The sequence below is a fragment of the Vidua macroura genome, chromosome 15 (assembly GCF_024509145.1).
Source record: "Vidua macroura isolate BioBank_ID:100142 chromosome 15, ASM2450914v1, whole genome shotgun sequence".
NCBI lineage: Eukaryota > Metazoa > Chordata > Aves > Passeriformes > Viduidae > Vidua > Vidua macroura.
The window spans coordinates 4,106,387-4,134,355 of NC_071585.1; the positions used below are offsets into that span (position 1 = coordinate 4,106,387).

The 27,969-nt window shown below is 38.9% G+C and overlaps 1 protein-coding gene across 1 annotated transcript; it reads left to right on the forward strand.

Annotated features, from left to right (window-relative positions):
• Positions 1-387: 387 nt before the first annotated feature.
• Positions 388-26,998, forward strand: LCP2 (lymphocyte cytosolic protein 2). Its single transcript, XM_053991501.1, has 21 exons — positions 388-659; positions 3,045-3,107; positions 5,641-5,687; positions 11,046-11,111; positions 11,967-11,998; positions 13,067-13,101; positions 14,348-14,552; positions 15,280-15,392; positions 16,262-16,331; positions 16,541-16,624; positions 17,391-17,416; positions 17,506-17,525; positions 17,631-17,735; positions 18,643-18,673; positions 19,328-19,340; positions 20,346-20,466; positions 22,826-22,875; positions 23,724-23,827; positions 24,621-24,704; positions 25,700-25,855; positions 26,588-26,998. The coding sequence occupies exons 1-21, from the start codon at positions 582-584 to the stop codon at positions 26,708-26,710; spliced, it is 1,626 nt and encodes a 541-aa protein (XP_053847476.1). The 5' UTR covers positions 388-581; the 3' UTR covers positions 26,711-26,998.
• Positions 26,999-27,969: the final 971 nt, after the last annotated feature.

Sequence of the window (27,969 nt, forward strand, 5' to 3'; positions counted from 1 at the left end):
GTAATTCCATCATTAATTCATTAGTTCCTTGTTATGTACAGCTCTGACATTAACCTTTAATTGTACAAAGAAGGATATTTCAGGTACTGAGGTAAATTAAAGCAGTTTCTCTTAAGTGAATGTTTTCTTCTTAGGGAGGGCTTACCAGAAGAGTAACCCACACCTATGCAAATAATATGACAGTATTTTTAAGCATGTATAATGTGAGTAAATACATAAATATTTATGTATGCAATTAAAAGCAATTAGGGTCCATAGGCATTTACTTCTATGTAGCAGGCAGAGCATTTTCAGCCCTCTGCTGTGCTTCCTTGTTTACTTATTTATATTCAGAGAAAGGAAGTGGTAAGGCTGACTAGCTGAAACTTCTCAGAGCAGAGACCATTTTGTACCAGAGGAAGCAGTGTCTCTCTGGAACGAACTCACAGCATAATTTCAATTGACCAGAACAGTTCCTTGACAGAAGCAGCTGGAGGTTGGGCAAGGAATTCCTTGGAGGTGGCCACAGAGAGGGAATCCATGGCTGTGTCATTGGCAGCAGGGCTGTGAGCACTCCCTGAGTGCCTCGGGGGGAACCAAGCATGGACCTGCGGAACGTCCCCTACCGCTCCGACGTGCTCACCTGGGACCCAGATGACTTAGCAGAATATTTCAGGACGGTGAGTTTGGCCGTGTTTTGTCTTCATCTGACGGAGGAGCAAACCACTGGAATGTTGGTTGGGTTCAATTCAGATATTTTGTAATGGGCAAAGCTCGCTGCAGAACTAAAAGCAAAACCGCTGTCAAATGAGAAGCTGAGCTCAACTGGTCAGCGAAAATGAATCTTGAAAGGGATTTTTAAATTGGGTATGAGAGAAACTCATGGCTTACTTAGAGAAATAAACAGGTTACTACAGTGCTTGTTGATGTAACACACGTTAACAGCTGCGGGAGGCACTAAGGTGTGAAGATTGCAAGTTTTCTGTTTCATCTTCAATGATTTTCAGAAGTGATATTTTTTTCCAAATTGCTGGGTGTAACAAATGAGCCTCTGAATGTCTCTGTTAATCATGTCCCTGGCTAGACTTGTAAAAATTGGCACACCTTGGGCTTAATTTTGAAATAATGTGGAGTTTATTTTTTATTTCAACGGCTCCTATAACTCTGTGAGAGCCTTATCTGGGGAGTTGAAGCAAGTTTGATAGTGGAATGCAGAACTACTTAATAAAGATGAGCAGATCAAACATAGAATCTGTGTCTACCAAATCTCCAGAGAAGTGAAACTGCCAACTACTTACAAGCCCCTAATTTTAGGGTGAGGGAGTTAGTGGCACAGGAAAGTGAAACCAAAAACTGGAGATGGAACAGATGAGATCATTATCAACAGGTAACTTCAGACAAGTACGAAAAACATTACAACAGCAGTGCAGAGGGAAGTTGGACCACCATTTCCAAGAAATTAGGAAGGGAAAAACGGCTTTCTGAAAGATCTGATAGTAATATCCTGAACAGTGACAAAAGGATCAACTGTAAGTTCTACCATAACTGAATGCACATGTATCTGTAGTGCCTCCCTTCTAGGGATCAAGATACTCTCCAGGATGGAGATAATGGCATTCCACTCTTGGACAGCTAAATTAGGGCAAAAGCTGCTTAAGTAATCTAAAAAATCTGGGTAAGACAAGAGTGTCAGCCCAAGTCAGCCAGCTCTGGGCAACTGTCACAAGTGACCAGAGCTTATCCCTGAGATAAACTCAGAGAATGAATGAACCAGATTTTCAAATAATTTCCTTTTTTTTTGGTTTAGAAAAAGCAAAGATAATATTTGGGATATTCCAAAGTTTATTTTTAATAGCTAAACAGCATTTTTTTAATCAATTACTTCAAGATTGAGATTAGATGTCAATCACAGTGATGTGTTGCTTCGCTCTGCGTACAGACTTGTGCTGGTAACATCACAATAACATTCACTGTAGGAAAGAAATTATATACAGGTTTAAGTCCTCAGTCTGCACAGAAGTTTTAATCTGTATCCTAAAATATTTACCAGAGTTAGGTCTGTTTCTTCATATGAATTACTGAAGGTGGCTCCTAAAAATATCCTCTCTGCTGTTTGGTTGTTTCCAGGATCCGTACACCAAGTTACAATGTTACACCCTAAAATGAATATGCGGTAGAACTACAAAGCACATAAAGCTCCCTGGAAGAGCTTCTCTGCTGTAGGGGAGCTATCCCAGCAGCACAGGGTCGTTTGTCTGCAGAACTTTCACTGACTGAAGTTTCAGACAGAATAAAAGTCATTCTTTTGTCTCAAAGCCTCCAAAAGTCACTTTGTCTGCCTGCTCTTTGGGCTCCTTCTGATAGGGACCTGACCAACTTGAAATAGATCAAAAATATAAATTGTGTTCTTACATTGTGCTATTACTGTTCAAATTAAAAAAAAAAATCCCAAAACAAAAAACCAACCAAACAACAACAACAAAAACCCCCAAAACAAAACCAAACTTAGGACAACTGTTGGAAATGTTTAAAAGTCATGTCTTGCTTTGTGGTCAACCTGTACATGAGCATATCCTTGTCCTAAATCCTACTGGAAGTCATAATACTGTGGAAAAGCTTTACAAATATTATAGATAATTTTCAGGATTAACAAGTGAGATTTTTATCCAGAAGTGAAAGCTTTTTGATCACAACCATGAATTCTGTGACTGGGATCAGTCAGCTTTAGTATTCCTGGATAATCGGGCTTTTGCTCTACTTCTGCAGCTGCTCATCCCAGTCAGGACCACAGTAATCCATTTTTCAAATATTTCTTTGGGCCAGGCAGATGTGAGGTGGTTTGTAAGTGTGAGGAATAACATTTTCCTAAATGGATGAAAACCTTTAAGTCCACTGAAGGATGTCTGTCACAAAAATCCATGTTTATAGGACAACATGAGCCATTTAGGCAGGCCACAGCATACAAAAAGGTATCTTGAAAGCATCTACTCAAAGCCAGACATATGTTTAAGTGTCTTAATTGATTCTTAGAGTTAAGGGTGCAATAATCATCTTCTCATTGACAGCTGAAGTATAAGGACTGTGAGAAAGTCGTCAGGAAGCACAGCATAAATGGACAAAGGTTTTTGGTAAGTGGAGCTGTAAAATTCTTTCCTGTAAAATTCCAACCAAGTGATGTTTTAGACTCCTCCTTATTTTGCAGATGGAGAGCCACCTTCCAGGTGGTTACTGAGGTATAAATATGGGAGGTAAATGCTTTTGCTAAGATCAGCCAGACAACTTGCTTTAATTATGGTGTGCTGGGGGCCCAAGCATGTTGTTCAATATGAATATTTTTTAGTATTTTTTAAACTGACAGGGAAGTTCCAAATCAATAATCTTGAGTTAATCTCTTCCTTTATAGGGAGTTCTTGTTTTCAAATATTAACTACAGAAAACTCACATTTATTCATTATCCTCTCTTACTAAAAACACAACCCTGCTCAGAACAACTGGCTTTTCATTGGAATAACTGCTTCATTCCTGTATAGATAAAATTAGATTTCTTCTGTATCAATACACAAAAGAAATAAAATATAAGAGCATCGAAACTAGTAAGCAAAGTCCCTGTGGCTTTAAATCAACATTGTTCCAGGCTTGGCTTAATTTTAGAAAAAAACTGATAACTTCCACTGACATAGCAGCTGTTTCCAGGTCTTAAATACACATCCACGAAGATGTGTATGAGCTCTTAGTATTACTGCTTTTTACTTTAATTTTCAAATATTAGCCATTGTATTGCCCCAGAAGTAGTAATTTTGTTCTATTTAATTAGTCATAGTGGGGAGATCTCTGCATACCTCTTCTAAAGTTTTGTATTTTTCATTTACTTGTCCTAATATTCATTTTTTTGACATTTAATTGAAACAAAGCATAAGAATTTTCAAGCCCTTGTTGTAGGAACAGGATTTGACCCCTCCCTGCTGCTGGAGGGTGCAGTCAGCATTACTCAGATGTGTCATGGGATTTATCCTACCAGCCCCCAGGAGATCCTCCTCAGCTCAAGCACAGAGGATCTGTGGCTGGAGTGGGAGTTCTGCCTCTGGAAGCATAATGACATTCTGGGAGTTTGTGAGGTGCAAATAGGAAGTGCAATAACTCTGTGATTTCTAAGCGATTTTTGTGATTTTCTATTATTTCCAGAGTGTTTCTGTAATTAGCTCAGAGTGCAGCAGCTCTTCAGAGGCATCCCAGCAGATTTGAAGGATGTATTCTACTGAGCAAGCCAAGCAGCTGCTCACCTCTGCTCAGACTCTTTTTAAGCTTTTGAATTACTTGGCAATTGTATAATGAAAAAAAAAAGGAAAAGGTTCACTTGTTAAACAGAACCACAGAAGAAGATGTCCAGTAAAATATTCCAGAGTACAAAGCAATCTGGAAAAAAATTGCTTCTCTCTATGATTGGTTTTCCTAAGAAACATCTTTTTGTACTTTGTGAGGGACTGGAAACTGCCACATTACATTTGCACAAAAGAGCTGCTCAGGCTGAGTGTTTGCTGGGTTTGTAGCTGTAGTTAGATCTACATAATAAACCTGGCATAAAGATGTTGCTCTAAAATTAATCAGAATAACATCCTAATTTCAGAGTCACCTTTCTGTGTCCACTGGCTACCACAAGGAAAGCCCTATTGAGATGCTGTAGGAATAAAACCAAAGGAGTTCCGTGTAACTTATTCTAATAAAATTCTCTATTATTTAAAACAGAAATGTGGCCACTGTAAAAGAGTTTATACCTCTGATATTTGTCTGGTTTATCACAGAATAGAACTCCAGAGAGAAGCTTAAAAAGCCTTTAGAAAAAATATGTTTTTTCAGGAAGTACTGCAGGACATTTCCATAAAAGCAGTACATTTTCCTGTGTTTCACTCCTCCCAGAGGCAAAATAGTGTGGAAAAACACAGATGGGATTTGTTCTGTCCTATGACACTGACAGCTTTGTGAACCAATGTCTAATTAGAAACCTATTGTAACCAGTAAAAAAGGCAAAAAGAACCAGACTATCCCTGTTCCAAAGAGAATTACATGAAGCTCGTGGTTTACTAAACAAAACACTAAATCAACAAAATCCAAACTCTTCATAATGCCTGAATCTCCCCTAACTGTGGACTTGCACTTGCTGGAGGAAGAGAAGGGATGGCTCTGCAGGAGCATCAGGAAAGGTTTCCAGACAGCACAGCTCAGTCAGGAGGAGCCTCAGCCCAGGGGCTGTGCCACGGCTGAGGGGGAACAAACATCCTCCCCCCATCCCTGGCTCTAGAAGGAATTTTTTAGGCTGCCAAGGCTGCTTTTAAGTCCAAGGAGTTTTCTAGCTATGTGTCCCCTAGAACATTTGATTTGTCATGTACTCTGTGTTACAGATAAAGGTTCTTAGAACAACACCCCAGCCAAAGGTTCTGTATTTTAAAATCTACAGTTCTACCCTGAAATTTTGCAATCATGCACAATCTTGCCTAATTTCACCGTGCAGACACGAAGGAATTCAATATACCTGGCTTCTGAAGTCATGTAAATACCACATGAATTCATGCCACATTCTTGAATATATGTGTATGACTTCCTTGGATCAGTCCCAGGGTGTTCCATGGACAATTTTGTCACATATCCCATGTGTTTCCTTTCCAGAACATGTCTGAAAATGATATTCAGAAATTCCCAAAGCTCAGAGTGCCGTAAGTAAAGTCAAACTATTTCAATGTTAAAAATTATTTCAGCTGTTTTGCAGTAAAGTCTCATAGGAAATATCAGGCAAATGATTTGTGAGTGATTGGTTAGAGACTTGTTTATTGGAGCATACTGAGAGAAAAAGAAGAATATTCCAAAATAAAATGAGTGTTGTCATGACTGCTCAAGCAAAATGATACAATACAAGAAGGTTGTCTGGGGGATGTTCAAAAGAACTCTTTGACTGACAGCAGCTCCACAAAGGTTAAACTTTCATGCAAGTATTACCTTTGAAGTGTGATTTAACTGTTCACTGCTTAAATGTTGACTTTAACTTAAAGGGGAAAAAAAAAGTCAGTTATGTCTACAAGAGCTGAGGATTTGAAATTATTTTCATGTGCTTTTGCTTTAGGTGGGTGTTCAAGAGAAATCAGTCTGGACCATGTGATTCAATGTTCAATAGCTTTTCTTAGCTTCTGTGGATTAGGCCTTGAAAAAGTTTCCAATTCATCTCAATAGCTTCCTTAATTTCATGGAAGTTACTTAATGAAGAAAAAGAATCCCATTAAGTCAATACTGAGTAAGAGAAATTGGCTTCTTCTAATATTTCATGGTGAAAAATGAAGGATTTTATTTTGCTATGAGTTCTCTGTTACCTATTTAAACTGGAGGTTAGAAGGTTTCTAACCATGAGACACATGGAGCTTTTCAAACAAAGGAGGGAGAAAAAAAGGAATTCAAGCTGTTCCAGCATGGCTGTGTCTTTGTTGCTCATTTCCCAGTTCATGAAACTGAACTCCCTTCATGGATATCTTGATTTTGCTACACAAGATACAATTTGCTTTGCCTTTTCAGTTGCATCAGAACTTGTGGAAGGTGTTTTGGGGAAGACAAGAAAATTGAAAAAATTTGTGTTCATGGGTGAGCTGGTGGGAAGAGCTGAACCCAGCAGAGCATCCTTGTTCAGATCAGATATGAAGGACTGAATTTGAAAGCCTTGGATGTGACATATTTCTTAAAATCACATCTGTATTTTCACACAATAAATATCCTGATAATAGGGGTTGGTGATGTAGAATATTTTAGTGAGGAGGTCCAGATATTATTTAAAGATGCTCTGATGTCCCAGAATTTCTGAACTCACTTTCAATTAAAAGAAACATTTAACAGTGTTGATGACAGACCAGAATTTCTGTGACAGACTCATCTAACCATACTGTAGAACTTGTAATTCTCTGATAACTTGTCCCACCTTAGCAGTCCTTTGGCAGAATTACCTCTTGTTCTCATTGTCTGAGCTTTTAATATTGAGAACTTCTGGTGATTTCCTTTCAAATTCATGAGAGGAAAGTAGTCAGTGGATGGTCTAATAAACTCAGACATATCAGAGACATTAATGCCATGGGTGAATCATTAAAATCAAATCTAACCATGTGGAGTTGCTTCTACCTCCTCATCGAACCTATTGATACCTCAAAGTTTGATTTGCACACCCTAGAAAAAGTGAACAGCCTTTTTTTGGACAGGTCTTCTGGACTTATCATGTGTTACAGCCCAGCAGAAACTTTTCACTCAGATCTTTTGGATTTCTCAACAAGAAGAGAATTTGAAATCAAGAGCTTTAAAAGAAGAGTGATGCTTGGTGCACAGCTTGAGGGACTGAATAAATAAGTAGATATTTAAATCTGAAGGAAAGTTCTGGAACTGTTTCATACATACAAACAAGCAAAATATTCACTGGAATATGGTGATTATACATACAGAAAGGTCCTCCATGCCATGGCAGTGTTTAAAACAATAATTTAGAGCTTTAATAGGGAAGAGAACTGGTTCTCACTAAAAACCAGTTCTCACATTCAACCAACCAACCAACCACCAAAAAAAAAACCAAAACAAAACAAAACAACCAAAAACCACCTAACAACAACAGTAAACCAAAAATCTACTTAACCCCAAAACAACCCTCCTGGATAGAATTAATGGGCAGAAGAATCTGCCATTTTTTTAAACATTAATTTCTTTACTTCAGAATCTCCACACCCTCATCGAAACACAAAGTGCTGGCTGGTGACTTCTGCTAGAACACATTCACACTTTTCTTTTGTATCATAATGCAAACCTCAACTGGTTGTAGCAAGAGTTCCCCTACAAGCTGAAAGAGGCATTAGTATATTATAGTTACACTACCTGATACTTAATAGCAGTGCTAAAACCTGAGCATACCCTGCAAAAAGCTTCATATAAATAGCAAGTGTTACAGCCTTGGCCAGTGACAAGATGAATAAAAGATATATTAACAGGAGAGATTGTTCCTCAGTAAATTTAGCTGGAATATTCTGACCTACGTGGAGCCAGCACCTGGAATCACACAAGGTTTGCAAAGCACAGACTGCGTCTGTACAGGACTCCTGAGCTGGCTGTGTGGGCTTGCTAAACGTGTATCTCTGAGCAAAGCCACTGCTCAGGTTTTGAATAGAACTGTGTCATTATTTGGGGATGATTCTGTGACTTTTCAAGAATTAAAAGTAGGTCACAGTTGTCATTACGAGGTATGACAGGTCATTTCCTGAATCTCATTGTAAAACTCTACAACCTTCTGTTATTACTAATGAATTATTATTTTGAAAATTAATCTCCAGCAGCCCTGTTACAGGTGGACATCTTCATAAGACTTTTGGCTTCTTTATAAAAACCAAAAAGAAAACGAGATTTAAGCACTATTTTGAAAATTAAAATACTTAAAATCTTTCGCACTCTCCACTGAAAGGGCTGAACTCTTTCTGGAAAACTTGGCTTAAAAAGTTAATATTAATACCTCTATGTTTAGATACCCACCTGAATCCTCACAAACAGTCCTGAAAGAGATACACTGGTGAGACTGGGAAGGGATTTGGTGTATTTTACACAGAGCAGACAGTGACCATCAGTCCTAACCTAATAATGGGGATGTTACTTACATTTTGATTATAAATCTAATGAAGCAAGAGGCCAATTTACAGCTTAAGAGAAAAACAGAGTTTTCTTATTGTTCCTTAGAACTACTGCCAGTCAGAGAAGGTAATGAAATTTTATACTTGTGGGGAACAAATTTGAGTCTTGCAAAATATTTTAAAGCACATTCAACAGAATGTGCCTTACTTACTGTGGTCAGAATTCATAAACAGAAAAAGCAAAGATTTCATTAAAAACAACATTGGTCGTTGGTTGACACCTGAACCATGATATAAACACTGGAATTATTCTGTCACTCCTATTGTTTACTGTCTTGAGAGAAAAGGGTTCCAAATTTTTAAGATGCTGTTGATCCTTCTGGCTATTGCAGTGGCAGGTCCGTGGCAAACCTGAGATCTGGAATTTCCAGGCTTGTGGAAAAATCTTAAGGCATATCCCACAGCACTCCAAAGTGTATCCCATAGCACTGGGAGAAATTTCCAGCAGCAGAAAGCTGCTGATTGCACTCATGGCATCTGCCAGCTCAGTGTGACACAGCCAGAGCCTGCAAACATGGCACAGTCTGAAAGTCATTCTACTTTCAGAAGAGTAAAAGTGCAAATATAAAAATGGAGAAACCTGCACTTTCTCTGTTAAAAAGGTAAAAGATGTCAGTGCATGTGCACACATGCTCTCAGCTGTGTCTAAAGGTTGTGGCAAGGTTTGGAACATAACTGGTGTTCAGTCTGTTTTGAAGTCAATAGAACAGCATTGCATCTGCCCAGCAGAGTCTTCTCAAAGGCCAAACCAAAGACTTGGATCACCAGCTATGCTTTTGACAGGGCTCAATATGCAACTGTGCAGCCTCCTGGCCCCAGAGGAATTTGTATTCCACCTCTCTTACCCATCTTAAGTCCTTTGTCCCAATATGTGTAGAGTGGATTCTACTCATGTCAACAGTATCTGCAGTTGAGTGAACAAAAGCCAGTTTTGGAGTCCTCATTTGGGGGCTGGTTGTGTGGGTTTTTTAAAAAATTTCAACTTCCTGCCAGTTTTAAGTTTAGCAACTGGTGGAGGAGGTAGAAAGAGAATGAGAAGTCTGAGTAACATTTTCTGCAAGTGCTGTTGCCTTATCCTCTCCTATCATCCACTCCCACAGCTCAGAGAGCAGTGTGGTTTTGGTACTTCCTTCCTCACGCTGACAGGCTCAGCTGCTCAGTGCACCAGTCTTCCCTGAGAACATTGCTTGTAAAGCCTGACCCTCCTAGAATTTGCTTTCTTCTAATAAACCCTCTGAGCCATTGGTTTGAAACATTTCAACTAAACTAGAAGTAAAGATTAGACACTGTATTTTAATCATGATATGATTAATTTTTGGGCAGCAAGATGAGATGATCAACTTCTTCCTCTCAGTTTTTCCTCAAAAACCAGTTGGTGTAAATCCCCATAGCAGCCAGCCTAGGTTTAGTCCAGAAAGTTTCCAAACACTCAGGTCTCGTTCACACCCAGGGAAGTCTGAACTCTAAGAATTATTAGCTTCAAAACCAGAGAACTTCATTTTACTTCTTTAGCTGAAAAAAACCTGAGACATTCTGAAATATCCTCTTCTACAGCAGGGAATAAGCAACAGACAAATTCCATAACTGACTTCTCGACCAAAGCAGTGATGTGTGCAGGGCACTGCTCACCCCAGGACATTTCCTGATGTCTCACATAGAATTTATTATTCACATAGCAACTTCCTTATCCCCTGCAGCAAAAGGAAACAACATTGAAGTTGGATGTTCCTCAATAAGAAATAATGACAATTCAGAATCAGATCATGGCTCATCCCAAGCTTTCTTTGAAACAAAATAATCAAAATAATATTTTGATTAAAAAAAACCAAATAATATTTCTGCTATGCCCTGAAAATGTATTGAAACATGGAATTAGATCAGCCTTTCCCCCTTCTCTGCTGGAGGGACTGCTTGGCTGCAGAGGAGGGAACACAAAAAGAACAGAGAAGAGTTTCAGGGAACATTTAATCCCTGGTTTTGCAGCCATAAGCTCTGTTTTCCTGAAGTATTATTTGCTTTTTCCATGCAAAATCATACAAATGCCATGGCCATTCTTTGAAGCAGTGTGATGTCTACAACACCCAAAGATCCTAAGGGTTTGCTGGGTTTAATGTTTATTTTTAAACACAATCCAACAACATGGGGTTTTACCAAGGGAAAAAGAGTCTAGTTTGTAGCTGGATATGCTGTAGCACAACTTCGCAATAAGATGGTAAATTCAGTGTTTTTATCACATAGTAAATAATAATCATGAGTTACCAGATTAAATTTAGCAAATACTGAGGGATAATGGCAAAGAAAATTATTTAGCTGCTTTGACAAGTGATGGGTTTCAAGGGTTATTTTTTAAACTATTTTTGTTCTTCTTTCCAATAGAATTGTAAGTAAATTAAGCCAAGAAATAAACAAAAATGAAGGGAGGCTCTCTTTCCTTCCAAAATGGTGAGTAAGACAACTCAGCTTTCTTGTTCAAAGCTTTCAGATAGATCTTTCCTGGACTGGTTTTCGTGTGATCAATAATGCCTGGATCAGAAGTGCAGCCTGGAAATTCTATAAAATAAAGCTCTGTTTCATTAATGTCATCTGATACCAAATATCAGATCCTGAGCCCATGAACACCCAGATACTTCTGCCGTGTCCAGAACCAAGTAACATTTGCATGTTTCCTGCAATTTTCCACCTGAGCACATGGCCTTTAAGAAGGCCATGAAGCCTAGGCATATATTATTAATAAATCATCATTAATGCATTCCACAGATCTATACATCATTATACTCTTTAATTCTTAATATTTGTCACTGAATATAATATTCACAATAGAAGAAGAGCAAAAATTGCAAGAACATTCTATGAGAAAAGAACAATTTATGATCCTACCCAATGAAAACCAAGTCCAGTCTACATAACATGGTTTTGCATCATCTGATAACATGATTTTACACATTTCCATTCACTAGAATCCAAAAGCAGAATTGAAAACCCTAAAAACCTTGTTTAACCTTACATTTATGAACTTGACTTTGAAGTTTCTGTTTTCAGGACTGGTAAATGTATTTACTGAGTCCCCTTGCTTCAAACCACTGGACTTCTCTGACTTCTATTCTTCTTGAAACAGTTTAGATTTTATTAGGATCCTCTATGTAAATATCAACTAATGTGTTTTTGGCATTTTGGGTAGAGTTAAACTCATCTATGTAAACTTCTTTCTACTGTAACAGTTAACTATTGCCTTTATTTGCAATAGAAGCATCAAACATTAAATAGATTTTTTTTTTTTTTTTTTAATCTTTGTTGCAGGGCCCAAACACAAAAATCTCCAGAAAACACAGGTAAGTGTATACTGGCAGACCCTAACAACAAAAAGTGTTTAAAAGTATCAAAATGTTAAATTAATACTTGCAGGGCAGAGTCAACAGAGGGGAGCAGGGTTAGGAACCAAAAATCCAAAACAATAAATTAAAATATGGGAATATAAAGGAGTTTCAAAAAAGAGAAGTGTAGATGCAGGACAATAAGAAAGAAAAACTGTTTTTAAAGAAAAAAGATGGTGAAGGAAGGCAAGAGCAGAGACTTTTACCTGAGAATAGTCAAAATGTCTTTCTTTAACCTGGTGAATTATATCAGTGCTTATATATTTCTGTTCCAACATCTCCACCTCTGCCCTTCCTCCTAGCATCACTGTATTAGAGAGGGAAGCTGAAATTAAAAAAAAAAACAAAAAAACCTTCTTTTATGAAAGCTGAAATAGTCTTAAACAAGGAGATAAGAAGACTAACTCATTCTGAAAGAATTTTTTTTCAAATTATATAATTTAAATTGGAAATGGAACAAACCTGAAGTGCCAGCACCCAGATTGTGTCACAGCAGGGTGGCTTTATCTTAGTTTTGAATGTTACTCAGGGTGCCCTCATCACTGCCAGCCTGCCTCTGAAAGAACAGCTCCTTCCTGTGGCACAGGACTGAGGTCCAGAACTCTCCTGGGATTTGTTGGGTTCTTTCTTGTTGTAGCTGAGACAGAGACAGTACAAAGCCACACTCCATCTTCAGAAGGCTTCAAACATGGTTTTATTCTAGCATGCTTGCTCTTTATACATTCTTACAAAACTCCTAAGTTTACTCATTGGTCAGGAAAGACAAACAAAGTGCTCATTGGAACAGGCACTTGCAGATTCCTCTTATTTCTCCTTCTTTCTTTCTTGGTTTCTATGTCAACAACCTTGGTAGGAAATTCTTTCAGAGGTAAACGTGGAACCTCTTATCAAACATGGATCCTCTTATCAAACTTCTCTCTGGCCCACGGAAGTCACTGTAAAACCTCTGCCACACTTTCTGTAAGTTGTTACATCTCCGACAAAGCTGTCCATGCTCAGAAATGTGTGGTTGTGCTTCTTTCACAGGGTACGCTCAGGATGACGGTGGCTGGTCTTCGTTTGTGAGTATTTGGGTCAAGAAAACCCCTGGCTCAGGGGGGCTCTCTGTTCCTGCACTGCCTGCTTGGGCACCACAGCTGGGGCAGCTGGGGGAGGAAAAGCAGGAGCAGGAATGATGGGAGTGGCTGCATACGGATTTCCTCACTGAGAAAAGGTTCTCCCCAGGAATTCAGAATTGCCTTCCTATTCCACTGCTCGAGTAGAAGCTCCCAGCTTATGACCAGGTTGCCACAAAACCACAGCTGAATTTTACATGCCTGTTTCAAGCTCTTAAAAGAGGTGTCCAAGGTTGCTGTGTTACTCAATGGCAAATTCTTGCCATTTTATTCTTTAGGGCCAACTTGTTGAACAGTAATTTTTCTTAAAGCTGTTTAGCAGAAGTTCCTTCTGCCTTTTGACATAGAAAATGCCTCGAGAAGGTCTTTAGGTGAAACACCCCCCCAGCTGCTGATGCACAGCCTGCCATTACGAAGATCTCTGAGGCTCACCAGTGCTAATGGCTTTTGTCCAAAAATAAAAGGGAGAGGCATTTTTAGAAGCCACTTGTTACTAAGTTTACAGGAGATTTGCTGCTATTCTGGGAGTAAAAGAGATAAAAGTAACCACCTACAGAGCACGTGGGCTCTGTGCCAGTGCAGAGGATCTGGAAATTCCAGCTGTGGTACCAATGACGAATGGAGGGCTCTTTTTCTCTCAAGCCTTGGCAGATTTCACAGATGTGCAATGACCATATTGACACCATCCCCTTATGAGGTCCTGCAAACAAGGCTGGTTTGTGTCAGGAGGGCATCAAGACCCAAATCAAAGACCTCAGTTTTTATGAATAATTTTCAAAAGTTGGGTTGCATGCTGTGGAGGACATGTTAGAAAGTAAGAATGAATACCAGCAGCATCAACTGCTGCTCCATTGTGTTCTTAGGAACACTGGCTTGTTCGCTGGTGTCTTGTCTGTTCCCTAAAACACTTCATGCATTTCAGCAAACTTGCAACTTCTCTTGACCTCCCACTGCACTCACTGTCATCAAATGATATTTGTTTCCTTTCTTAAGCTCTTGATTGCTCCATGCATTAGTGGAACATTTCCTCCTTTCCCTGTATTATTTCAACAGATTTTTTTTCCCCTCAAACTGGTTGTAAAAGTTTGGTATTTTCCAGAGTGAAAAATACCACAGTGAAAGGCCAAAAGGAAACTGCTCTGCAGGGTTTAGCATTCTCTTCCAGCATCCACTTTTTATGCTCGTTTGCCAGGATGATGATGAAGATGATGACTATGAAAGCCCTGATGAAGACCAGGAAAAGGAAGATGAGGCTGACTATGAATCACCAACAGAGGAGCCTGAGGAAGCAGAACATGACAGTGATGGCTATGAGCCACCTCCATCCAATAATGAAGAAGCACATCACAGTGTCATATTTCCTGCCAAGTCACTTCCAAGCAGCACAGATTATATAGGTAATTACTAAAAATTAAGTGCTATTAATAATTTACAAATTAGATTTTCCCATGTTATCAGCCACTTTTTAGGTGGCTGATAATGGAATATAGAAGGTTTTTCCTTGAAGTTAACAGTGTAGTCCATAAGCAAGATTTAGTGACACAAACTCTGTGACTTTTACAGTTACATTTTTTACTTTGGACAAGCTCTGTTGGAATAAAGATTAGTTTTGTGTGATGTGTGCATTATTTGGCCTTTGATTTCAACCTGTATGAAGTTACACACATGTACATGCTGCAGTAGCTTCAGCAGTGCAACCTTGAACAGAGCAGGTTGTCACAACAATGGCAAATAAACTCGAGTGAAATTTGGGAAAAGAACAATCAGTTGTCCCTGCCTGGCCTTTTTGTTTTATGTCTGATTCCTCGGCAGCCTGGAGGTGAGGACAAAGCTGCCCTTCAGACTGGCTGGTGTTTCACACACTGTGCTGCAGGGAATGAAATAAATCCTGTGGCCCAGAGCCTGGCAGGGGAGTCACCCCCACAGGGACAGACCAGCCTGGAACTCCCAACACAACACACTGATCCTAAAGCAACTGCCAGTCAAATCCTACAGCAATGTCTTTATGATTTATTAACTTCAGTAGCCAGGTTCTTGTAAGGGCTCTTTGTTGTAAAGATCAAATGAGTATTAAATAACCAAACTCTGTGTAGTTGTTTAGTTTGGGATTTTTGTTTTCTTTAGACAGACCTACAACAACCAGATCAGCACATCAGCCTCCACATCAGCCTCCAGTACCGCCCCAGCGACCTGGCCCAGCCCCAGGACCAGCTTCATTTGGGGGAAGAAGTGCTACTGTATGTTCCTTTCTTAATATCTCACCTATTTCCTATCCCAGAACCTTCTTAGGAGTCCAAGTGTAGGGCCATTTTGATTCACCTAGTGTATAAAGAGGAAGCCATCAAAATAGATTTGAACTCTTTTACAAGGTGGCCATTGTTCAAGGAACAATTAAATTTCATGGGAGAAATATATTTAATTATTTCATATTACTTCATTGATTCTTACATTGGAGATATATACTTACTTGTGAATGCCTCTCCCACATAAATTACATATTTTTAAAGGATGCATCTGTTTTAAAAACAAGGTTATATTTTTCCAAGCTATACTTCTAGCACTTGCCCAATTGAATTAGGACCACATAAAAGTGTAAGAGACTGTATAATCAGAACGCTGATGACCAAGATTTGATTCCTTTTTTTCCTGCTGTGAATACTTCAAAGTGGAAAGCTCTTGTGCTGTTGACAGCTGGCACTATAGGTTCAGTGTTTGCCAGAACAGATGTACACTAAACCTACCAATGTTTACACAAGTAAAGGTTTAGGATGTGATGGGGGGACTTCTGGTCTGATGCAGTGTCGCAGAGATTACAGCAGTGTTGTTGAAGCTCTTTTCCTTTGACAATACACCTCCCCTTCCTGAGGAGACATCCCACTGGAGTGTTGGGAGGCACAGCAGATGGAGGCAATTCTGCATCCAACAAAAATCAATGATTTTGGTCATGCTTCAGGAGGGTGCCTGGCTCCTGTCCTTCCTGCAGTGAGCAGAGACCTGCTCCTTGTGCTGTGCCACACAAGACTGGCAGGTGTGCGTGGTGGGGTTAATACACTCCAAGCAGAAAGGTGAAGACACATTTTAATCACTTGTGAAATATTTGTTCTAGCTGCCAGCTTTCCCTCCTCCACCAAGCAGTAATGACTTGAGTAGAGACAGAAACATGAAGCCTTTGAAACGTGAGTACAGCTGGTGTTCTTTGTAAAGCTTTTCCCACAGACTGTGCAGCACTCTACTTCTTCCTCTTTTCCCTCAGTTCCACTCTCTTCTGCTACTCATACAGGAGTCTGAATTGTTGTTTTAAGAAGTAACACCAGTTCTAATCTATGCAAAATAAAGATATAATGACCTATACCAGCAAATGATCTTACACAGTTGTTGTGTTTAGCCCCAGCTCCTTCTATAGACAGAAGCACCAAACCCTCTCTGGATCGCCTTGCTCCCCCATATGAAAGAGAAAGCCCAGGATCAGGTCAGTATTTGCTCACATTAATATCACTGGGGTTGCTTTAATTACTGAAAATCATCAGTTTGTATATAATTAATGCAAAAGAACAAGGCTCAACCAAATGTAAACAAAGTAATCTGTTTATGAATAAATGGTGTGAGCAGAACTTAAAAAGTAGGAGAGAAATTTCATACAGAAAACAGCAACCCTGGGTCAGACAGGTGAACAGAAAGACATTATGAGAACCCTGTGCAATAAAGGTTTGATGTACACCTAAATGACTGAACAAGGAAATATTTAGTAGGTTAAAGGAGGAAATCACCTTTGCATACAAAGGTAATGAAACTCTGCATACACTGCTGCAGGTAATGTGGCAACAGACTTAAAAGAAGGCTGAGAATTAATAAGGCACAGAAAAAAATGGCATTTCCTTCAGACCTGAAAACCACATTATACAAAGCATCTACAGATATGACTCTACAATTTTATTATCTAAACTCTTATCTGTTATTTAATGGCAAGAAAGTATCCAGTAGTTCAAAGCTGAACCTTAGATAATGTGATTGTGACACGTGCCATGTTGAAAATATTTAAATTGCCCTTCAATAAGAGAGACTGCAATTTTACCATCACTTGCAAAGCCAAAATATTTTTCTGTGTTACATCTCAGGATGTGAGTTCTTCAACCAGCAAGATTAACTTTCAATTTTATTCAAAATTCATTTATTTCATAGGAAGTTTAATTAATTAACGCCCACTTTTTCTAAATGTAAGCTTTTGCTGTTTTCAGGGAAGAAGCCAGGCATTCCTGAAAAGGTAATTTTTTTTAGTTTGTGAATATTGATAGTTTTTGTCTATTTTGATACACTTATACATTCTCTTAACTATTCCTTGTTGTTTTGCAGCCTCTGGTTTCACAGCTAAGGTAAGATTTGTCCTCTGCAAATTATCCTCTCATTGTCAGTATTCCCCAGCTGTTTCTTAATAAGCAGCTTTTTGCCTTTATTTCATCATCTGGCTTCTGCTTTAGATCCCTGGGAGAACAGTTAGCAATGATGCCAAAACCTCCTGTCCCACCAAGTGACAGATATGAAAGAGGCAACCCACCTCCCCTAAGGAAGCAAAGCCCTGGAAAGTAAGTGCTCATTTCACTGAAATTCCGTAAAGGAGAAATGAAATTTAACAAAAATATGGACAAGCAACACAGGATGGTCTGATTTACTGGTACTGCATGACAGCAGGGTCTGTGGGTATCAAAGTTTTGGTTCATTAATCTGCACAGGATGTGTTTGAAGCTGCAGAAAGGTGTGAATGCAGAAAAACTCTCTCCAGTCATATCTGAAAGAGGCATTACGTGGGGCATGACTCACTTCCAAGTCATACAAAGATACAGATGATCCATGTTTTTTCCAGCAGAGCAAGTTCTTGCTCTAGGAAATATTCTTACATGGGTTCTATTGCTGTTGTTTTAGGGTTTTAGAAAGGGAAAGCTGTACTTTTATCCCACTGATTTTATTAGCCTGCAAAACTCCTTCTAAACAGCCAGCAGCATTTTCTAGCAGAACTGCATCATTCCCCCCATTTTCTAGACCACCTGGGGGCTGAACGCTGACTGTACTTAAAACAAGAGAAGAAATAATTGAGATCTGCTTACCAGCCAGGATAATTGATCAGAGAAACAAAGCCTGATATCCTTATGATGTGCTCCAGCAGTGTTGTCAAATATTATAAATGAGTTCAAGACTTGAAGACTAATGTTTCATCATGGTACAAGCTTGTTTTAAGCTCTAATCTTACAATCAATTCATCAGACATTTTCCTTGTTGATAAAATCGAGATGGGCTAATGACTAGAATAATGCATTAGATTATGGCTGAAAATTAGAATCTTAGATGTTTTTATGAGGAAGAAAAAAGTGTTTCTGCATCCACTGGTCTTTAAAACTTACAATAAATTCATGTTCAAGTTGAAAATATGGCCTAATGCACATGAAGTGAATGAGTATTATTCTACCTATGATGAGTGTTTTGTTTTCCTTTCAGGCACAGTTGGCCACCACACAAGAAAAATGAAGTAAGTATAGTCTCCAAGCATATATATAAAACTATAGGGGTTACAGTAAAATTAAGTACCTGTATAAACTAATAATGCTGGAAAAGGTAAACTTGTTTCTTTTATAAATTGCAAGGAATACTCATGGATCTTTCATGGCACATGGGGTGTTTTTGAACAGTTCTTCTGTGTCAAGCTCAGTTTGTTCCCTGAGAACTTTATCTTGGATAACAGGAAGAATAAGGCCAGAATTTCTTCTATGACATGGGAGAAGTGCTTTTGCTTAAAAAAGATTTGGGCTTCTGGGGATTTTTTCAGCTTAAGCTGACCTAAAAGTTTCACTTTCAGATAATTCTGAGAGCCTAGACTTACTTGAAGGAATAAAGGAAGTTTATATCTCCTGAGAGTTTCTGACTATTTTAGGTCAAGATGTGTTATGGGACATCTATCACATATCTTGTTTAAAACTTTAAAACTTGAAAAACTTTAAAAATTATTTGGTGTTGCATGAAGACAAAAACATTTTAGAGGGAAGTGACATTGTAGATATTAGAATCCTTGTATGCTCAAATCCTTGTATACTCAAAATTCACCAATGTCCAGATTTTGTTTTGTAAAATATTCCTAAGAATTGTTCTATAATATGTTGCTAATTATTTTTTTTTGGCTCCCCAGGATGAAGAAGACAGTAAGTATTTCTACAGTGATTTTTCAAACTTGAAATCTTTCTTTGACTTAGTTCAAAAAAAAAAAAAAAAAAGGAAAAAAAGTAAAAAGGAAATTACTTTGGTTGTTTCCTTAGAGCCATTTCTAAAGTCAGGTGGCACCTTGATAGGCAGTAGAATTCTTATAAAGTGCCTGATGCAGATTTACATGTCAAAGCCACAAACCCCAGGAAATCAATAGCTAACAGCTTCCTTCAGTCAGCCAGTTCCCAGCCAGCAGGATTCCTTATTTTGAAATAGAGAGATTTGTGTTTTGCACACAGCATCAAACAGCTGGAAACAGAAACCTGGTGTCCTCCAGTCCTCAGCAAACCCTGCTGGCACCAGGCTCTGTGCAATGTTAGTCACTTTTATGAACAGAAGCAGAACTTCTTCCATGTACCAGCAGTGTTTATAAACTACTGCAGAATGCTGATTTCTGAAACTGAGTTGGTAAAGTGACTCCATAACAGAAGCAGGACATTTGGCCAAGCCTCTGTGAATTATCACTGCCCCTAAGGCTCCATAGAGAATAAGATTATTTAAGCTGTGCAGAACACAGTTAACCTGTCCCACTCTTACTGCTAGTTCAGGTCTGAGGGCACTGCAGAAAGAAAATGTTTTATTTCATGCTGGGAGAAATCTCAGAATGATGTTCAAAAAATCAACTCTGCTATTTAGAAGCAACATGACAGAAAACATGTACCACCTTCTGCAGCTAAGGTACCTGAATTGTGGCTTATCCAAAACAGATGTTAGAAAATGTAAATGTTGCTCGAGCCAGTTCCAGTTTATTTTTAATTTTAATACCTACTTTTAAGTTCTCAGCTGACCATATGAGTTTCCAATCTGTAACTAACACATCAAGGACTGTTTATTGCATTATATTTATCTAATTAAACAACAATAAGGGGACAGAATTTCTTCATTCTACTTCATTTAATAATAGCTCATGTAGGATTTAAGTTTCCTTCTCTTCCTCTCCACAGCTGCCCTGCAAAGACCAGTGCCACAGCTGTCTTTGCCCCCATACAGCTCCAATGCATTCCCACCCAAATCTGTCAAGCCTCCACCTAAGCCAGGATCCAACAGCATTCCTGCTGCAGAAAGGTTTGTTTCATATTATGGGTCATTCCTTGAATCTCAGTCTCTTGGTAGTTCATTACTGAGACTGTGCCCTTGCCTCTACAAAATGCTAATTAGTGCTGTCCTACTATCCAGGAGAATCCTTTCTAAAATTGAAGCTCTGAATCAGTGGAGCAGAGAGTGTATATCAGGCAACCAAGAAAAAAAACATGAATCCCTCTGTTTCATGGCAAGGAAGTTTTTTAAACTGATGCCTTGGAGTGGCTACCTAGAACAGAGGCTAGACAAACTTAAGAGAATAAAAGCAGCTATTTATTGAAGGCCTTCAATAGGTACACCTTGGGCAGTCAAAAGCCTCCGATGGACAATGGTCAGAGTTTTTCAGACAATTTAAGTTTGGTTCATTTACATCTCTGGGGTTAATCCTCCAATTACAGCTTCAGGTAATGAAGTCATTTACTCCAAGTTATCCCCCCCAATTCATTGTTATTTACATCTCTCGGGGCCTGAGACAATCAGGTGTCCTTGAGTTCCAGGCCTAGAGAGGAACTATTTTGTTTTTTAGCACAATAAAATGGGAGAACAGCAGCTGACAGGCCATGGAGTTTTAGAGCTGTACACTAAAGCAGTGCAGGATCTGAAAATAGAAAAGCTAAATCCTAAGGCATCAAGACCCTACACAGTACAAGGCTTCCATTCCTGAGACAGCCATTGCTCTCCCATTGCTTGCAGGATCCATAAGAATGACCAGTCCTTTTGGGAAGGGATCATATCCTATAAAACTAGGCAGGATTCGGGACAAAGGGGTCCTGCACACTCTAAGAGCTTAAGTGTTAGAGCTGCAACTCCTCACACTTCAAAACTAAAAAACTCCACAAGCCCAATTGTCTGGATTTGAATCTGAAAGAATTTCACCTCCCTTTTACTAAATTTGACTCTAATGGTTGATAATTCCTATTTAAAATTGTGAACCTTGCTGCAATTTTCCCCCAGCTTCAACTTACAAATATTTGATTGTTATGCCTTCACTTGCTAGACAGAAGAGCCCCTAATTAAATTTTGATTTCTGATGTACCATGCAACAGACTTAGACTTTGAGTGGGCTCCTTGAGTCTATGTCTGATGCACATTTTCTAATCTCTGTATTTTTTTAATGGCTCTCTGATGAATTCCTCACATTTACCATCATTCTCTGGAATTGCTGACACCAAAACAAATACTGCAATAGCAATAGCAAGGTCATATGCAAATTGAACTATTCCTATGATGAACACTCCTGCTTATATTCAAAGAGCATTGCCACATTTTGCTGTAGCAGAGGCCCCTGGGTTGGCTGATTCTCTCCTATAAATCAAGTCATGATAGGGTGTTTTTGTTGTGCAAACAAAATTAGCATATTTATCTCAGAGCCTTTTTAACAGCTCATTTAAGCAGAAGAGAAATATGATCAGTAAAGGAAAGGAGTGTAGGCAATTTGTTCTCAATTAGGTGAAACAACAAACAAACAAACAAACTAAAAAAACCCAGAAATTGAAGAGTGGGACTCCATTTGGAACAGTTTTGGATGTGGGTTGAGGTTGGCAAAGATCTCTGGATGTCTTCTGGTGCAACCCCCTACCCAGGCAAGGTCACTTTGAACAGGCTGCCTGTTCACATCTAGATAGCATTTGAATGTCTCCAAGGAAAGAAGAGATTCCACAACACTCTTGGCAACCTGCTCCAGTGCTTGCTTACCCTCACATTAAAAAAATGTTTCCTGGTGTTCAGAGGGAACCTCTGGTCTTGTCACTGGGTACCAGTGAAAAGAGCCTGGCTGTCCCTTCAGATATTTATGTGCTTTAAAAGATCCCTCCTGAGCCTTCTCAGCTTCCAGCTCCCTCAGCCTTTTCTCATGTGGGACATTCCCCAGTCCCTGATGTTGCTGGCCCTTCCCAGTTTGCAACATAAATGTGAAGCTGCATTTTTATCAACAATGTTACAGAAGCTGCAAGAACAATAACTCTGCAAGTGGAACCCCGCAGCGAGAAAGGGCTGGTGGCCTGGTGAGCTGCTCCCTGGGCTTGCTGCTCTGGGGAAGGACAGGGTCATTCCCTGTGAAAACTCCACAAGCTGGATACATTCCTGCTACAGAAGTCTCCCTGGCCTTTACTGATTACCTTATTCCCAGATGCTGAGCTCCAGGTGAACTTAAAGGTGGATCCACTTACAAAAAAAGAAGGAAAGAAAAACAAAAAGAAGAAAAGAGAAGGCTCTCCTCAACCTGCACAGGTCTCAAGGGGCTCTCACATTCTGTAAAACAGGCATGAAGTCCAGATCAGGTGATCAGAGCACAGAAATGTTGTAGTTATACTGACTACTCTTTTTTTTTTTTTTTTTTAAACAGTGCTAGAAACCTGTCTTCAACTGTCTCTCTAGCACCACGCTTCCATCCAGGTTTGTATCCTACATCCTTACATTTTTTTTCTTTTTTAAGTGAATGAAAGTTGAAAGGTAGTTTCAGTGCAGTCAATGTAATAGCTTTTTTTCCTATGGATATTTCTGCTGGAACTGTGAACAGAAAACTGTCACATTCCTGAAAGGCATCTTGTGTACCTTACTAAGCCTGAATCAAAGATTTTGGGCTTTTTTGTCCCCATGAAGTTAGGGCTTCCTGCCTAGTTCAACAGTGTCAAAACTTCATATAACCATCCTTTTCTGTACAGTACTGAGAGCTGAGCTATGCAAATCACTGTGGTATGCTAATACTCCCCAAAAAGGTTAGCAAATGCTTTTCATGGGAAATATGCTCCATATTTATCTTGTAAGAAAAAAAAAAAAAAGAAAACTTAGATGTCAATTGCTTTACAAGTGATTTTTTCACACATGGTAACAGCTGTCAATGTCCTACAGTGACATTTTTTATTTTCTAATTGCTGAGAAGGCAAGGATTGCAAAGAGACAATGTTACTTCTGTCTCTAAAGAAACCAAGATGCCCTCAAGTGAGTAACTGTGGTACAGAAACTTATAAAATGTCACCCCTATTTCAAGTTCATCTGTTCTTATGGAGATCTGAACCACAAGAGCTCAGTTAAATTCCCTGGGCACCCAGGATAGACTTATGTAAAGAACCTGGTTCTCATAGAGAAGCCTAAATCTGAGTTCAAATAATTTTTAGATGTCTCAGTACCAGAGTGATAAAAACACTTCATGCTTCATAGAATCAAGACCCTACACCCTGGGTGCACAGATGAAATTATTTTCCTGGTTTTAACATTGTTTTTCTACTTTTGTATCTCTGAAGGCAGCAACAGCAGATCTCCCTCCAGAGGTCCAGCCGACATGAGACCTCCACTGCCAATTCCTAGCAGACAGACTGTTCACCAGGCAAACATGGAGGAAGATGAGGTACAAAACATGAACCATAGCTGTAAAGACAGCAAGTTTTCTGGTTTTGAGAGACAACACCTTTCAAAGTTGTTTTTCTAGTCAGTAGTCACTGTCAGGACACTACTGAGTACTTTCAGTTTCCTTTTCTGTGTCAAACTGTAGTGCCTTATTTTGTCCTCACCAAGAAAAACAACAATAGCTGAATCCCAACAGAGCAAAATAAGAAAAATACTTGTTTTCTGATTTACATGTTTTACACAACTGCTTTCAAGCAGCAACAGACTTTCAGTTCTCCTTCCACAAAACTTTGATGAGTAAAGGACTCATTCTTTTAAGTGCATTTTTGCTTCACATTTCCTCAAATAAAGCAAATTTAGAGCAAACCACTCATGGTGATAACACTGCTGGGCAATCATAAATAGTACATTCACAGGAAGTCTGCACAGTTGTCTCAGATGATAGCTAAAAAACAAACAGATAAGTGAAGGCAAAGGATGCCTGTGTGCCTAGTGTCCAGGTAGACAAAAGAGATCATGCCACTTCAAATATTTTACTGAAAGCATTTGGAAATATCTGGTTTTTTTGCTTACCTGTAGGGGCATTATGGCTAGATTTGTAATATTTTCAAATTTATCAAAGAGAGCAGGTAATTTAAAACAATTTAGCAGCACTTTCCATACCACAATAAATAGCAGCGTGATCCGTGACACAGAGAGATTCTGCACACAGACCCCTCACACTGCAATTTCTCTCTGCTCCTGTGCATGTTGCCATTCCCTGGCAGCTGACTTTGTCCTTGTCCTGTCCCCAGCCCCAGGGCTCTCTGAAGGATGAGTGGTACGTGGCTTTCGTCAGCCGGCCCGAGGCAGAGGCAGCGCTCCGCAAGATAAACAAGGTACCTGCAAAGGCCTGAACATCCACCCTGTCTGGGCCACAGAGACCAGCAAAATGAACTACAGGTTCAAACAAGGCTAATCTGTACATGTGGGAAGAAATTAAATCTATAAAATTTAATTTTAACATTTAGTATTTAATATTAAATACAAATAAATATAGAAATACAAGAAATATTTATTATATTTTAAAGAAATCAATTTAATTGTAAAATAAATAATTGTAAAATAAACAATTGTAAACCAAATTATTTATATTTATTATAACATTATATTATTTAAATTATATAATAAATAAATATATAATAAATAATAATATATTAAATAGATTAAATATATAATATTTAATATATAATCTTGGATATCATAAAGATAAATAGAATTATTGCTGTGGGAGTTGTGGTTACCCTGTGCTGCCTCACAGCACTTGCCATGAGCTGAAGATGGCATGTGCACCATTCCAGTGACTTGTACTAAAGACCAGCTTATGAGGTCCCATTCAGTGCCTTTAAGAAAGGGATTTCAATGGAAGACTTGTCAAAATAGATCTGAAATTAAGAAAAGCAGAAAGAGTGGTACAGTATCACTGCCTTTACCTAAATTACACAATGTCATTATTTTAAGCTGTCTATAAATACATCACATAGGAAATGTGATTGGCACTTAGTGGAAATGAAATTCTCTTCTGGTTAAAGTGATGTGAGGTTTGCTCTTTGATATTTCACTTCCTCCTTTAATGGAATCTCTCCCTCATACAACACCATTCCTACCTTCCTTTAGAATCTGCTTTTGTATCAGACAGGAAAGTTTGAAGCAGCAAACTGAAAGACAGCACATTTGTCAAAAGACCTAAATGCTTCAATGGTGCAGTTTCTTTTATGAGAAACGAAGAAGATTTCAAAAAGAAAAACACTTAGAAGCACAAGTGCTTTAGTGAAAGTTGTTACACAGCCAGAAGTGTCTTCTACTTGTCACCTTTCATTTTTTCATGTTTCAGGATGGAACATTCCTGGTGAGAGACAGCTCACGGAAAACAGTGACTCACCCGTATGTCCTGATGGTGCTGTACAGAGATAAAGTGTACAACATCCAGATCCGCTACCAGGAGCAGGACCACTTATACCTGTTAGGAACCAGCTTAAAAGGAAAAGAGGTACCATGTCTTTTTCACACTACTTCTCTTCATTTCAAGGTATCTCCTGCCTCTTTCCTCAGTGTCAGGTGACTGCTCTCCTGGGGTGGAATTCTGCTTATTGTCTCGGAGTTATTCACAGGAGAATATTGCTATTGCTGGAAGCAGAATCAGGTGATGCTGTTTGCACTCAGGGAATGAAGGGGTGGCCTTAGAACACAGCCTTTAGAAATCCATGTTCCTGGTTAGGGAATGTTTGTTTACCACTGAGATACCAGATAAGGGAAATGCAGAGCTGAGAGCTAATCCATACCTGCCAAGTTCCAGCTTTGCTCCCAGACTGGTGGCTCAGCCCCAGCCTGCAGGACTGTGTGGATTTGCTGGCACCAGACAGACTGCTCAGCACATTCCTGGCAGTTCTGCTCGAGACAGAGCCCCTGAATGATGAGCCACCTCTGAACTCTCAAGTACAGTCATCACATCAAGCACAGTAGCAACAGCATGTGTTAAATACACCAAGACTATATAAATTAATTATACAACATTGCAGCAGCTTGTACAGAGTTACTGAGCTACAGATCATGGCAGGAATGAGAACACTTGATCTGGACCTTATATAAATAAATAAATAAATAAATAAATAAAATAAAATATTGATAAATATGTAGAATAAAAAAAAAGCTTTTATTTCTACTGGTTACTAATAATTCTGACATTTTGGCCTTAGCCTTCTCATTTTTTTCCATCCCACAGGAATTTTCTTCTGTAGCAGATATCATTGACCACTTCCAAAGAACACCCCTTCTACTGATTGATGGGAAAGACAGAGGCTCAAGAAACCAGTGCATGTTAAAATACGCTGCAGGACATATTTAAATGAAACTTTAGAGAAGATCACATATAGTACTGAAGCCTTCTGAAGTTTTTAAACTTCAAGATATTTCCCTTTTCAGCAAAATAAAATCATGAAGTGATTAAAATTCACAGTTTCAAAGAAAAAGGACTATGTTATTTTTAAATTATGCCTTAAATACAGTACTCTATAAATATAATTTTCCTACAAAGTGTCCATTAATCATACAGCACACGAGAATTTTTATCTTCAAAGATATTTATATCCTGTTGAAATTATTTCCACACCAAATTTGATGAACCATAAATAAATATCAGTACAAGCCTCTGCTTTCACAGGAGCTCTTTTTTGGATCAGAATTGCAGCAGCAATTTTGTTATTTGGAGCGATACGGAGTAGACCCAAACATTGTCAAAGCTGCAGACTAGACAAAATAAAAGCCAATTTTTTCCTCAATAAATCAAACTCTGCTCACTTCCATGAAAAGATTAACTTAGATCTGAAAGACACACAGGTTTCAGTAGCACCAAAACCCCTCCAATCCTAGAAATGCAGGTGCCTGGCAGGATCTGTGTCTGGGATATTCAGCTGTGAAACTGTTTGTTCCCACTTTTCCAGGAAAACACCACACCCACAGAGCACATCCTCTCTGCCACAGTACTGGGGATCCCATGCCTCAGCCCACACCTGGAATTCTGTATTTCCTACAATTCTCTAACCTCGCTCAGAGAGAAGATTTTCTCCCCACAGATCTCTCTTCAGCTGTGTCTTTCTGACTGAATCAAGCAACTGCATTTTTACAGGGAGCACATCAATAAAATCATCATCATGTGACCCTTACATGACAGAACTCCCCCAAATCTCTTAGAAAGCACAGTCAGGCCAAACTTAGTTCCTCTTGCACAACTGCTTTCTGTTTTACTTTATTTCTTAAAGAAAAAAAGGGGCACTCACAGTTCAAAAATATGAGTTGCAATTGAGGAACACTGAAGCATCCTGTATCAAGGGTTTTCCTCCTTTGTAAGGTGGGATTTATCCAACCCTTTGCCTTGGGTTTCAATTTCCTTTGTGTTCTGACAAGACCTTGGTTTGATAATTATGACTTCTGTCACACTTTTTCTCCTTTAAAGTCATGTCTATATCAGTTAAAACACTGGAAACAAAATTCAAGGTCGAATACCTTCCATACAATCTGTAAAGCTTCCCAAAAAACATAATCAGATTTCATAAACAGTTTTACTTATAGAGATACGTTTTGTAAGTGTTCCTTTCTAAGATGTTT